Source organism: Struthio camelus, chromosome Z (genome assembly GCF_040807025.1).
Source record: "Struthio camelus isolate bStrCam1 chromosome Z, bStrCam1.hap1, whole genome shotgun sequence".
Lineage (NCBI taxonomy): Eukaryota > Metazoa > Chordata > Aves > Struthioniformes > Struthionidae > Struthio > Struthio camelus.
The window spans coordinates 64,284,606-64,297,124 of record NC_090982.1 but is presented as its reverse complement, the minus strand read 5'-3'; the positions used below and the strand labels follow the sequence as shown (position 1 = coordinate 64,297,124).

Here is a 12,519-nt window from a genome sequence, read left to right as displayed (position 1 = left end):
AATTTGTGGTTTACATGTGTTCTTATTTAAAATGCAATTATGTTTGAGAAAACGAAAATAGGACTTTACCCTTTAGTAACAGAGTATCTTTCTCTCTTCTTCTTAAGATAGGATCCAAATCTTCCAGGACAAAGCCGATATAGTGGGTCTCCAGACAGATGGATATAAACAGCTCTGATGTCCTCTGCCTACTCTCTGAGTTAACAGAGCGCAAGTCAGTTTTGTTCTCAAAAGTTGTGAGCTGTATTAGTGTGCTGTTGTGCTTATGGTTAAAATGCTCTGTGTATTAATTGGATAACTGCCTTTTAGCTTCCATACAGTGCTATCTGGCTCTGAAATCAAAGCTGACTTGCATCTGGCCATCTCAGCAGACACAAGACTTCAGATCTGTTTATGACGTTACATCCAAGGAGTTGTGAAGTACCAGGAGTTTATTCTTACTAAAGCTTTGATTGTAATAATTTGTGATATACTTCAGAGAATGGTTCAACGCCAAGAGAACCAGAATTTAACTCAATTTAGGAAATAAAAAAGTGTGTGAGCTGGAGAACTAATGAAAACTATTTCCTGTAAATTTGTGGTTGGATTCTCTCATGCCTAGTTACACTTGCATCATTCGTACCCAGGCTACAGCTTTTTATTCATAATGTCCTTGTTCCTGTGTGGATTCTTTGGTGTCTAATAAGGACTGCAAGCTTTCCTTTGGGCAAAACAGGAAAGAAGAGGAGGAGCAGTACTAAGTGTCTCACTGTCCTCACTTTGCTGCCTTTTTTCATGGACACGCCATATATCTGAGTCCTCTGTTGAGTTTGCTTCAAAATGGCCAAATGGGTTCAAGAGTTACTTTACTGGGGACCTGATTAGCCTAAAAAGTCAGTCAGCATTAATAACTCTAAATTCTTACATAGATCTTTCTGTAATCCTTTGGGTCTTTTCTGGACCAGTTTCATGTTTAAGAGGAAACCCAATCTTGCTTGCACTAAGCAAGCATTTCTGAATTTACCTACTTATATTTTTGCTGCTTGATATTCAGCTGGTCCTGTATGTGACAGGCTGAAACCTTAGCTCGAGTCGTAAATATACTGGAAGGACGCCAGGCTTTACAAGAGAAATCCTAACTGCTGCATAAAACACCAAGCACCCAATTCTGCAAGTGCATATTTGTTTCCACTTACTATCATAAATATTTACAGATTTGGGGCCTCAAGTTGTTAATGTAGCTTCTAGTCATAATAGAAGTAGCTACTAGTAGAAAAGCTACTAGTTTGACCAAACCCTTGATTAATACTTCTTAGGCAAAATATTTACAGGTAAAACACAAACCTGTTAAAAATATTCTGATGTTCCATAACATTGCCGACATAGTGCAAGTCACTACCACCATTATGAGTTCAGCCCTGCAAAGCATATGGCTGGAGGCCACATGTGGCTCTGGAAGCCATTTCGTCCATCAGATACCAAGAGCCTGTGCATTGTGTTGAGCAGTGTATATTCTTGATCTTAAAGATGTGTCTTGGTATCTTAAAATATTTATTACGAGTTGTTCCCTGTAAACCAGATTCAGATTAGCAGTTTTGGCTTGGTATAAAGTGCTAATATCATGAGCCTCTATATTTTTCCGGTTTCTAATATCTGAAAAATATGTTGTTCTTTCCCTTTAGATGCCTCTTCGTTGGATTTAGAAACATTTGATGTGCATACTTTATCAGACGCTCTCAAGAGGTATCTCCTGGACTTGCCAAATCCCATCATTCCAGCAGCTGTTCACAGTGACATGATTTCTGCAGCTCAGGGTATGAATATCAAATATTTCAAACATCAAACAAAAAAGCTTTTGTTAGAATTCTGAGTATCCAGTGATTCAGCTGAATCTTTGTCTCCCAAAAAATATAAAGATTCTGCATACCCTGGCAGAATCTCAGAAAAAATATATACATTCACTGATTTTGATGAAAGTTACTTCAATTCAAATCTGGAGATGTATTATTTACTTCTCTATTTATGCAAAAATAATGGAAAATATAAGGGTTAACACAGTTCTCTGCCTTTTAATAAGTAGAATAGCTATAGAAGAAACGAGGAGGAAAAAATCAAGGACTTATCTGTATGCAGAAAGCTAATTTTTAACTTTTTATCAGTGCTGACAAAGTAAATGTATTAGAGGTCATGATGTTCTGCAGTATGTTGGGAGTTACGGATTATGAAGTGACAAATGCATTCATATAAGATTCATCATCTACACAGTGGTCATTTCAAACAAGTGCAGCTTACAGGCTTTCAGCACGTGGGCCAAGTACTCTGTTGTATGTCTCAGGACAGGATATTGTTACTGGTAACCTTCAAAGTTAGAACAGCACCTGTGAGACTTATCTAGTGCATCTCAGAATTACCCAATCATGTGTGACGCTAAACACAAGACAGACTTCTGCCAGTACACTCTGAACACATTGTGGTTTTTACCAAAATGCATATCTGTTTCCATTTGACTTTTAAATACTTATTCTTTACTTTTCCCTGAGCATTTCACTTTTTTCAGAAGAAGAAGTGAATCTTACAGCCCTAATGAAGGACAAAATTTATAACTTTTTTCTGTAAAATTGATGCTTCCAAAGGAGTTATATACAGTTTCATTTTACTTGTTAAATGTTCCTGTGCTGATATCAAGAGCCTTTTATCTGTTTGCTTGCAGAAGTGCAGAGCTCAGAGGAATATGCTCAGTTGCTGAAGAAACTCATCAGAGCTCCAAATATACCTCCCCAGTATTGGCTCACACTCCAATATTTGCTCAAACATTTCCTCAGACTTTGTCAAGCCTCCAGCAAAAATCTCTTGAATGCAAGGTCTCTAGCTGAAATTTTCGGCCCTCTGCTTTTCAAATTCCAGATAGCAAGGTAGGTGGGACATCTTTATTATATTCTATATTGTAAACACGAGTTAGCTACATAGGAAAGTAAGTTGAATAAATTACTTCTCTGACTTTACTTTTGCTGTGCTTTCTGGAGGGCATTGTAAATTTTTGCAATGCTTTTTGAATGATACTAATGCAAACTTTTGTACTTTTGCTGGTTCTTATTGTCTGATCCATCTCTTGCAGCTCTGATAATACTGAACACCACATAAAAATCTTAGAGGTTTTAATCACAAGTGAATGGAATGAGAGACAGCCTGTACCAGGTAAAAATTGTTTGTACTTTAAAAAGCTATATACTCTTGTTTTATTAAATATTGAAATTCAAATAAGGACACTAAATGCTCTTTTTTTAAAATTAAACAAACTTAATGCAGAACTGCATAATTACAGAACTGTGTAGAAATGGTTTATATGTGTACAGTATTTGTTTTATAAGAAATTTTGCAGTTAAAATCATTTCAGAATCCTGCATAGTATAGAATGCACAGTATTAAGGAGGGGGATGTAGGAGGGGGCAAATTTTGACGATCTTACTTATCTCTCACTCTGTAGCCCCAGTAAAATTTTCTTTAAAGTACTATACCCCACAGGGATCATCTGAAGAAATTAGGATTTGAGCCTGTGTTTACCTATATGCATTTTTTAATCCAGAGTCTTGGGAGAATTATTTTTCAATATCAATAAACAGTGCAGAAAATATTAACACCCTATTCAGGAAAGTTATACTACACTTTTTCTGGCTCTGTGAGTGTGCATTTAGTTTAGTCAACAAAAAGTAAGACCCACCTCTAATTTATGCAAACCCCACTGTTTTTAAATCAAATATTTGGTATGAGCAAGGCAGAGTTGCCAACTCTGTGCAAAGGAAATTGTTAATGCAGGGGACTTTAGGTGGTAGCTTAAAGTAATCCTTTTTACAGCTTATTAACAAAGAATATCCTAACAAAGGGTAGGGCCTGGTGAACAGAGCATTAGGCATGTTGTAGCTCTCCTGCCTCTCTATTAAAAGTACAAGGTAAAGTTCATGTCAGTAGGATTTGCAGGGCTGTTTAAGATATGAAGAGCTGGAGCACAGCAGTAGCAGAACAGTAGCAGAAGAATGCATTGTTTCTCTTATTTTAAGTAGGTACACTGTATAATTCCAACCATAAACTAAAGAAGATCAGTTTTAAACGGCTGTGTTTTTTGCTCCTGCTGCTTTGGAAGGATGTTCTAACATCACAGGCTATTGTAATTAGGAACCTTTTCCAAATAGTTCCAATCAGCGTACATGTATTCTCAACTAGATTATACCTGTATGGTTTTGTTCAGATTTCTTAACAAATTTCTTTATTTCTTTAAAATAGTTAAAGCAGACATTTCCAGCACAACTGTATATTTTTGCTTCCTAATGTTTCATAAAAACCAAGAGAGTCCAAACTTTTAGTGCCTGCTTGTCTTATTTTACGAAGAGTCAGCAAATAACTGCTTATTGTTAAAGAATGATTTTACCCTTGCCGCATGTTATAAGCCTTAAAAAAGTAAAATACATTACTGAATCCCCTAATATTCTAAAGACTTTGATAATAGCACTTTCTGAAGTGATATGTTTGCAAACACTTTTGGATATGTAAACTGACATGGCCTGAGGCGTTGGTAGAGTGAGAAGCTACAGAGGTAGGGTCGAGAAGTGACAATTTCTCAAGTTGCACTTAGGAGATCAGTTAATTGCATTTAGTCTTGAGTTGCTTTATACTAGTGAAATATATAAGTGAAAGGTGTTGATGTTCGAACTGCCAATGAGGACAAGGAGTCTAGTCATCCTGAGAGTATCTTAATATCTGTTTCACTAGAGCCCTTGAAGAAATGCAGCTATATCCATCAAACTTATGAATGAATTAATGTTTTGCAGTTGGTTACTTTGAGTTCCCTCTGAGATTTTTCATGTGATCCATTACCAAAAAAAAAAAAAAAACTCCTTCCCTTTGTATTTCAGGGTCTGTTCTGGAGAATGTATTTTAGTAGAATATTTGCACATTTATTAATATACTGAAAAAATTTAGATACAGATTTTCAAACTTTGTAGCCTGTGGTTATCTAGATTCTGCTCTAAGGACTGTAAAGCACTTGAATAATTTTCAGAAGTTGAGTATTTATAAAATCTCAAATGATTCTTTACAGGATTGGGACACAAATCTGTTTTTTGGCTCCAAAATCAGTCACGTGATTGTCTTAACCACTGAGTTTTTATAGTTCTTGTAGAAGATTGAGAGACATATTTTTCAAAATTATCAGCTCCAAGGTTATTGTTTGTAGTGGCTTGACCTTCCCTCAAAAATGTTTTGATACATTACAATAAAGGAAGAATCCTAGAAAAGATAACTTATTTCTCATATAAGTGTTCTGAACAGAGCATGAAAACCTGTAATAGAATTGTTAAAAGTTCAGAACTTAAGACGTTTTAAACAGAAAATCATATTTGTTGAAAATAATTTAATGACAACTAAGTGATAACAGGCAAGCCAGTGCTGCCAGGGTTCTTTTCTTCTGATTATTTTCTCATCACATCACCCAATAATTATCCTTCTTACTTCCAAACAATAGAAAGTATGCAAATAGGGCTAACATCTTAAATTGGACATTTTATAGCTACAGTGATGCTATGCGCTCCATAGTGCAAAACCAGGAGTTATTGTTAGGCCCTTACTTGATTTTTTTATTGCACAACTCTGGACTGATTTTTCTCCTTGTCACAGTGTTCAGTGGGGAACTATGCATTTTTATATGTGAATTAGAGTATAGTCTAGCCCTGCACAAGAAGTTAAAGTACTGAAGTTAAAATGTTTAATATGTGAGGATAGTATAATGTTGCAAGAGAAGTAGGATTATGAATTTGGTTGATGTTTTGAATAATTGGTGATGAAATCCATTTTTTGATTCCTACCTTATTCTTTGTAGCTAATCAGCCAAAGACCCAATGGATGATTGGGATGAGTGGACAAATTAGATGATATAGCATCCTTTTTTAACACCCCAACTTGATGAAAAGCCACAGAAACATTAAAGAGTAATGCTGATTTTTACAGAGTCAGAAACAAAGCGCATGTCTTCAAATATGCCATTTGAAACAGTAGTATTAGAAGAAAAAAAGACTATGCCTAAGTATTGGTTATTACCTAACAGAATCTGACAGAACAGGTTGAAGGTATGACGGTGTGTGTGCTTTTAGAAGTATACATTGAAAAATAGGCTATGAATTCTTTGTAGGGTTACAAGGTTGGAAGCTTTGAGTTCATTTTTGATGATTGTGAAGCAGCAGCAGGTCCCAGAGCCATTCGTGGGACTGTTCGGGGCACAGCCCACCAGCAAACCAGTGCCCAGGGCCCCTGCTGGGCGGCTGTCATGCCACGCCGGCACTAGCTCACAGCCAGCTGGCAGGTCGCCCAGGGAGAGGTGGGGAGACAGAGGGTTCGAGGTTGGTTTGGGGGAGAACGCAGGGAAATCAGGGTCCTTTTGGGGGAGCACTGAAGAGCACGGAGCGGCCCATGGCTGTGTAAGATGAAGGTGTGTCATTGCAGGGAGGTAGAGAAGGAAGGGGGAAGCGGTGGGTGTGGTGTGGGACAGCTGTGGCAACGCGGAGCCCCTGGGACGGTGGGAAGGGAGAGCCACGGGGGCCAGGACGAGCTCCTGCAGCCGCTGGGGCCACTTCCTGTCCTGTGGTGACAAACTGAAGCCTCGATGGCCCGAACACTAACTCAGGCTGAGCTGCTTCTACTACTACTAGGCTGTGTATCCCAGCTTATTCCTCTTTCCCAGGCGTATAAATAATATTGTAAATAATGGCTCCAGCTGTAAAATACCACAGGATATAAGCATGAAGAGGTGGGTTTTAGTATTCACGGGATCCTAGCTAAAATAAATGAAGTCATGAGCCTGCCTTATGCTTAACTGGTCAGTTGCTAGGGGTTTGGGTGAGAGTCCTAGCAGTACAGCCAAAATGCAGACGCTTTGCTTTAAGCTGAACAAAATATAGCAAGCTTGATAGAGTAATAGCCAGAGTACAGGAATGTAAAGGCCAGTGCTGTTCCTCCTGAAATCTGCCCCAAAGCTCCCCTTGACGGCACTGGTCTGGATCAGCCGCGGTCCTGGCTTGCAGTGTCTCAGGGGTGCAACAGAATAAGCAAGAATGTTGTGCCTTATCAGAACTTTTTTGCATAATTTTGTAAGTCTGGCTGGATCATCAGCCAGCCCTAAGAATATTTTTGCATGTGCAGAGAACGATCTGTCAAGGAAGAATTGATTTTGTACGGTGTAGTGCGTGTCTGCTTCTCACCCGGCAGAGGGCCCCCCTTCTAAGCTAATAAAAATCATGTGCTTTATACCTGCTTTAACAGGGAGCAAAATACATTGTTAATAATTTCCAGCCCTAGCAATACTGAATTCTTGATTTAGATTTTGACAGTAGTGTATACCTTACATTTCTTAATACCTAATTAAAAGTATTTAGTGAAACTGAAGCAACATGTATGGCATTGTTAGTTTTTACAGATTATATGTGTGTGTGAGTGTATGTATGTACATATATATATATATACACATTTACATGCGCACACACACAAACCTCTCCATGCCGATCAGTTCCTTGTCCTGCTTCATGCAGCGTTTTTAGAAAAAAAATTCCTTTATAGACCAGAAGAGCACTTTGAGTATGGTGCAAAAAAGTAGTAGGCCCCTGAGTTTCTGCAAATACAAATCTATAGATTTGATGAGCACCACTCAAGGTGGTGGACTCTTAGTTTTGAATAAAAGTTAAGATGGGGCAATTGTGTGAAAAGGTAGGTGTTTGCCTGTCAGTACCTTTTTTTGGCCAGACATGTGATCCCACTCGTTTTTGCCCAGGGCGCTGAAATCAGAAGAACCCCCTGGTCTTAGGAACACCCTCAGTAGTTTCAAAAGCTTATCTTTTATCTCTGTGTAGGTAGCAGTGCTTTTTAAAATAATAAACAATTAAATGAACCAGAGTTTGTTTGTCATCAGTAGCTGATTTCCCTACAGAATGCGCTTGTATACTGTGGTCCTATAAACCAAAAGTGTTATCACCCTTTTCTGTAAATTTTTAGCAGTAAATAGGAGGCATATAAGTTATTATCAAAAGTTGGATTTTTCTCTTCTCCTCCTGGGTACTGTCATTAGTTATGAAACAAGGATTACCAACTCTGAAGTAGGCTGTACTTTTATGATTATGCTACTTTGAATTATATATAGAACTGACAATTGTTTTAGTAGGCAAAGGCTAAAACTAGAAAAGCAAGGAATCATTATAGGCGAAACTGTTTAATCAGCTATAAAACACTGAAAATATACTGCAGATATTTGGGATTTTGTTGTGAGGCACGAGTGGTTTTTTAGTAGGTTTGGTAGTTTGTAGCACAGGACAATTTTGGTAAGTGGAGTGTATGGGGAGGGAGATGAAAACTTTTCATTACCATTTGAGTTTCATAAGGGAGCCGCAGCTGATCTCAAGGAAGACAGCTGCTAGAGGTTCTCACTGCTTCCAACAGCAAGTTGGAGGAAAGTATTAAACCCCTTCCTTCCATTCTTTGAAAGGAATCCTTTGGTCTATTTCTCCTTTCACTTTGAATTTTTCCATGTAAAAGTATAGCTGGTAAGGAAGTTAGCTGGTGCAGGCAGAGGGGAGCAGGCTCTTCAGTTGCTGCTCCATTTCTTCAGCAAGTGTGATACTCTACCAAACACTAGGGCAAGGTTAATACATATGAGCTAAAGTGCTCCCTCTCCGTACAGCCCCTTTTCCCACCCGCCTGACTAAGAAATGAAAAGAAGAACCCTGAGGTCCTGGAAAACACCATGGATATGGACAGGTGTTTTTTCTAGCGTTTTCGGTTCATCTGAAATGGGTGAAATGCCTCACCACTTCGTTCTAAGGGTCTTCAAGCAACACGTGTGTTTGTGGTCCCGCACGAGTGCGTAGGAGGTGCTGCTGTGCTTGCAAGCAAGCTGCTTTGCACAGGGCTGTTCTGAGAGGTACAGCTCTTTTCAAGGAAGATTTTGATTCTTTTTTTTTTTCTGAACTAAGTTAGCCACTTCCTTTATTTGGCTGTTCACAGTGCTTTTCTCGACTTCAACACTGCACTCAGCAGCTAGTTACAGAGACTATTTTAAGACCTCTTGCAATGGTCTTCTCATTTACTTAGTTAAGATGAGAAAGTTAGTCTTGCATTGGCCACTTGTTCGCTGATTGACAACTTTTCCTTTGAATCTGGCTCCCCCTCCCCCACCTGAAATCCCTGGCTCAGCAAATATTTGAACCTGCCCAAGTTAATCATGAAACTGAGATCATTATCTGAAAGAGACGTGCAAGCTACTGAGGGTGGTTTCTTTCCTTCCTTTTTTTTTTTTTTTTTAACAGTACTAAAGTCAGGTTCACTTTTTAATGATGAACCAGAGTAAGTGGATACCTTCTGCACAGCACAGAGCTTTACCCAGTCAAGAAGAGAGAGAAGGCTTGGATTTTCTGGCTGCATGTTACAGCTTTTCTAGTGATTTTTATGAAGCATTGTTTGGAAAGCATAGCCTTTTTTTTTGAATTATTTTTTGCTTAGTTGCTTCAGAGAAACTTCCTAATAAAAAGATTTTTTTTCTTCTAGAAAGGTTTCTATAAGAGGAAACCACTTAATTTTTCAGGTTATTGGATTGTATTTTCAGGCTGTATTACAAGGGCGAGCAGTTGTGATGCATAATTTACAAAGTAAGTGATTTTGAATTTCTGTGTGCTTTCTTCATCACCTTGTGGAAGTACTTTACTGTAACTGATTACCAGGCAGAGATTTCATGGTCTTTAGATACGTGAAAGAAAGTCAAGTGCCTCAGTACCTCTCCAGGTTATACAGAGGCAATGGAAAATCACCTATCCGTCTCCTGCCTTTTCCTGCCCGCAAGCTGGGCTAGTTTGAGCTGAGCAGTAACCTAATTATACAAGTGTGGGCAGTTCAGAATTTGGCCACCAGTGAAACCCTGGAGACTTATTTTTTCCTGAAAGCCTTTATTCGATGGAATAAATAAATCTTACTGATCCCCCGTTAAACTTAAATGCAGCAATATAGTCTTTGTCAGAAATCTTTAATAACCTAATTTAAGTAATTAACCATGGCAACTCAAGTGTTTGGGTAGCAGGTGGGCTAAACCTTCAAGTTCAGTGTTTGGACTTGTGTCTGGAGTGATCCTAAGTATCTTATTACTCTTTGGAAATGGAAGGAATCTTTGGAACATGTCTACCTAAACAGGGAGGGGAAAATGAATTTAGGCTTAACATATAGGCAAACTAGCATGTATGTTTTTGTTGCTGTTGGTACTCCAGCCATGATCTTACATGTCAATGCTTGTCTAAAGTGGATGAGCTAGTGAGGGACACAGAGGGAGGATAGATAATGTGTGAAATATTTTGAAAGGGTATAAATTGTGTTAATTTCTTAATAAGTATTTGTATGATAGAGCACATTTCAGCTGCACCAAGATTTCTTATGATGTAGGCTCTGAGAGCTGCTACAGTTACTTTTTGTTGTGGTTACTTTTGGCATTGGTTTTCTGCCCCCATAGATTATAGTGAATATAACGCGTTCAGATTGCTCTGGAATTAATAGTATATTCTGCGCATGTTTCTTCCAAGAGGTCTGAGGGTTACAGCCAGTGATGGGGGGTGATTGAGAAGGAATATTTCTAAACAGTAGGAGGATACTGATGACATAAACTCAAGTTAGGAAGAAGACATTGACAAGGACTCTTGCTTTTAAAAACAATTAACATGATAAATATCTCAAAGAGAATAGGGTAGAGAAACAGTGTGAAAAGGCAGACTAAATCTTGTATCCTGACAGTCTGGCTTTTTATGTTCACCAAAATCATTTTTCAAGGTCTTTCTCAGTTCTGATTTTCTTCCATGCTTTAGGAAAGTCTCAGTAACATCCTGAATGCAAGATTACAATATTTGATTTTTAGATTTCAAAACTAGTTAATACAGATGATTACTATTGTATTGCATTACAGAATGATACAGAGAGAAAAGACATCTCTGCAATAAGTATGTTTTATATGATAATATCAAATGCATCAGACCTTTGTGTCTGTAAAACTAAAGAAATTTGTGAAGTTTAAAAACAATATTTCATTATGTGGCTATATGTGTGTATGTACGTGTAAAACAGATATATACACACACACGGAGTCAAGCTCTTATTCCCTTTCCCATTTTTTTATATATCCAGTGGGTGCACATGCTTATTAAAGCTTTTTGCATGGGATAAGCTTCAGGCATCTGAGCAGCATAATGAAACTGAGAAGTGACCTACCTAGCTATAAGCGGAGCTCCACTGTGTGTGAGTGTGCATGTGTTGCGTGCGTGTGTGTGCGAAAGCTACGTGCTGCAGCATATCAGCCTTTTGTCATCCTGCCAGGACTGGACTGTACCATGCAGCAGAGAGTCAGGAAAATGAAACGGAGATGTGTGTAAGGGGAGCCCGCTCAGCCTTTCTGCTTGTAATACCAGGTTTATATTGCAGTTCGGCTACATGTAGATTCTTTCTGAAACCGAAATTGTTTTAAGATTAATGTAGAACAAAATGATGAAACAGGAGTGGTCTGGTGACATTATTTTGACATGATTGGCTGAGGATTATGATGTAATAGGTTACAGTGCAGCCCCTTATAGGTTTTAAAATGAATTCCAAGACACCATTACAAAGGGAGCCTGACTCTTTTCTTATATCTGAGCTTACTCAGTGAAACTCATACAAATGTACAATACTGTTTGGAATATGGAAGAACTGGATATAGACTATCCTAAGACAGATATAAATTGTGGCACAGACTTGATGTTTTACATAGAAATGGATCCACCAGGTAAAACTGCAGTCTTATTATGGAAGGCTAATTCATTTTGGTCTTTATGATAGCTGCTGAAAAATCCTTAGTGGATATTTAAGATATATTTACTATGTAATTGATACAAATAGTTTTCCTTTTTCTTTTTTTTCCTTCATAGATTAGAATTAAATTGTGATTTCGTGCATGGTTATAGTAATTAGAATCGTAACCTGTAGAAATACCTGTCTGCTTACTTAATTGAATTTTTCCTGAATTGACCTGTTTCTGTTTTGATTTTTTTCTGTCATATGTAGCTCTAGCTCTGCTATCATATTCTAAGAATGTTGCGTTTCTTTTATTATTATTTTTGCTATGTCTGCTCCACATTGTGGCTAAAAAGAGATGCTGTAATGACATTTGTATTTCCTCAAACAGTGATTACAAATCATTGTTTTGGATTGTTTTAGGAAAAACGGATTTTAAAATCTAGCAATATTAATTGAATTCCTGATATCGCATCATTTTATCATGTGGTATTACAAATATTAAGCTGTCTTGTCATTCATTGCAATTCTGTCTTTTGTAGCTGGTCATATTATACATAGAGGCACGTTCGTAACAAATGTTGTACTAACTAGAGAACTAAAAGAGCTGGATTGGTTTTTAATCCTGATTCCAATGTAGTCCCCCTTGCTAGTAAGCCAGGAGTGCTGCAGTATCTTCTCTGGCACCCACTGGTATCTGTATGCAGC

The 12,519-nt window shown here is 38.0% G+C and overlaps 1 protein-coding gene across 1 annotated transcript in view; it reads left to right on the top strand.

Moving 5' to 3' along the window:
* Positions 1-12,519, top strand: part of LOC138064403 (phosphatidylinositol 3-kinase regulatory subunit alpha) — a 63,934-nt gene that overhangs the window by 39,661 nt on the left and 11,754 nt on the right. The window contains exons 5-7 of the mRNA XM_068926710.1: positions 1,662-1,793; positions 2,690-2,891; positions 3,095-3,174. Of these exons, the coding sequence (XP_068782811.1) occupies positions 1,662-1,793; positions 2,690-2,891; positions 3,095-3,174 (414 nt within the window). The remainder of the gene's footprint in view (positions 1-1,661; positions 1,794-2,689; positions 2,892-3,094; positions 3,175-12,519) is intronic.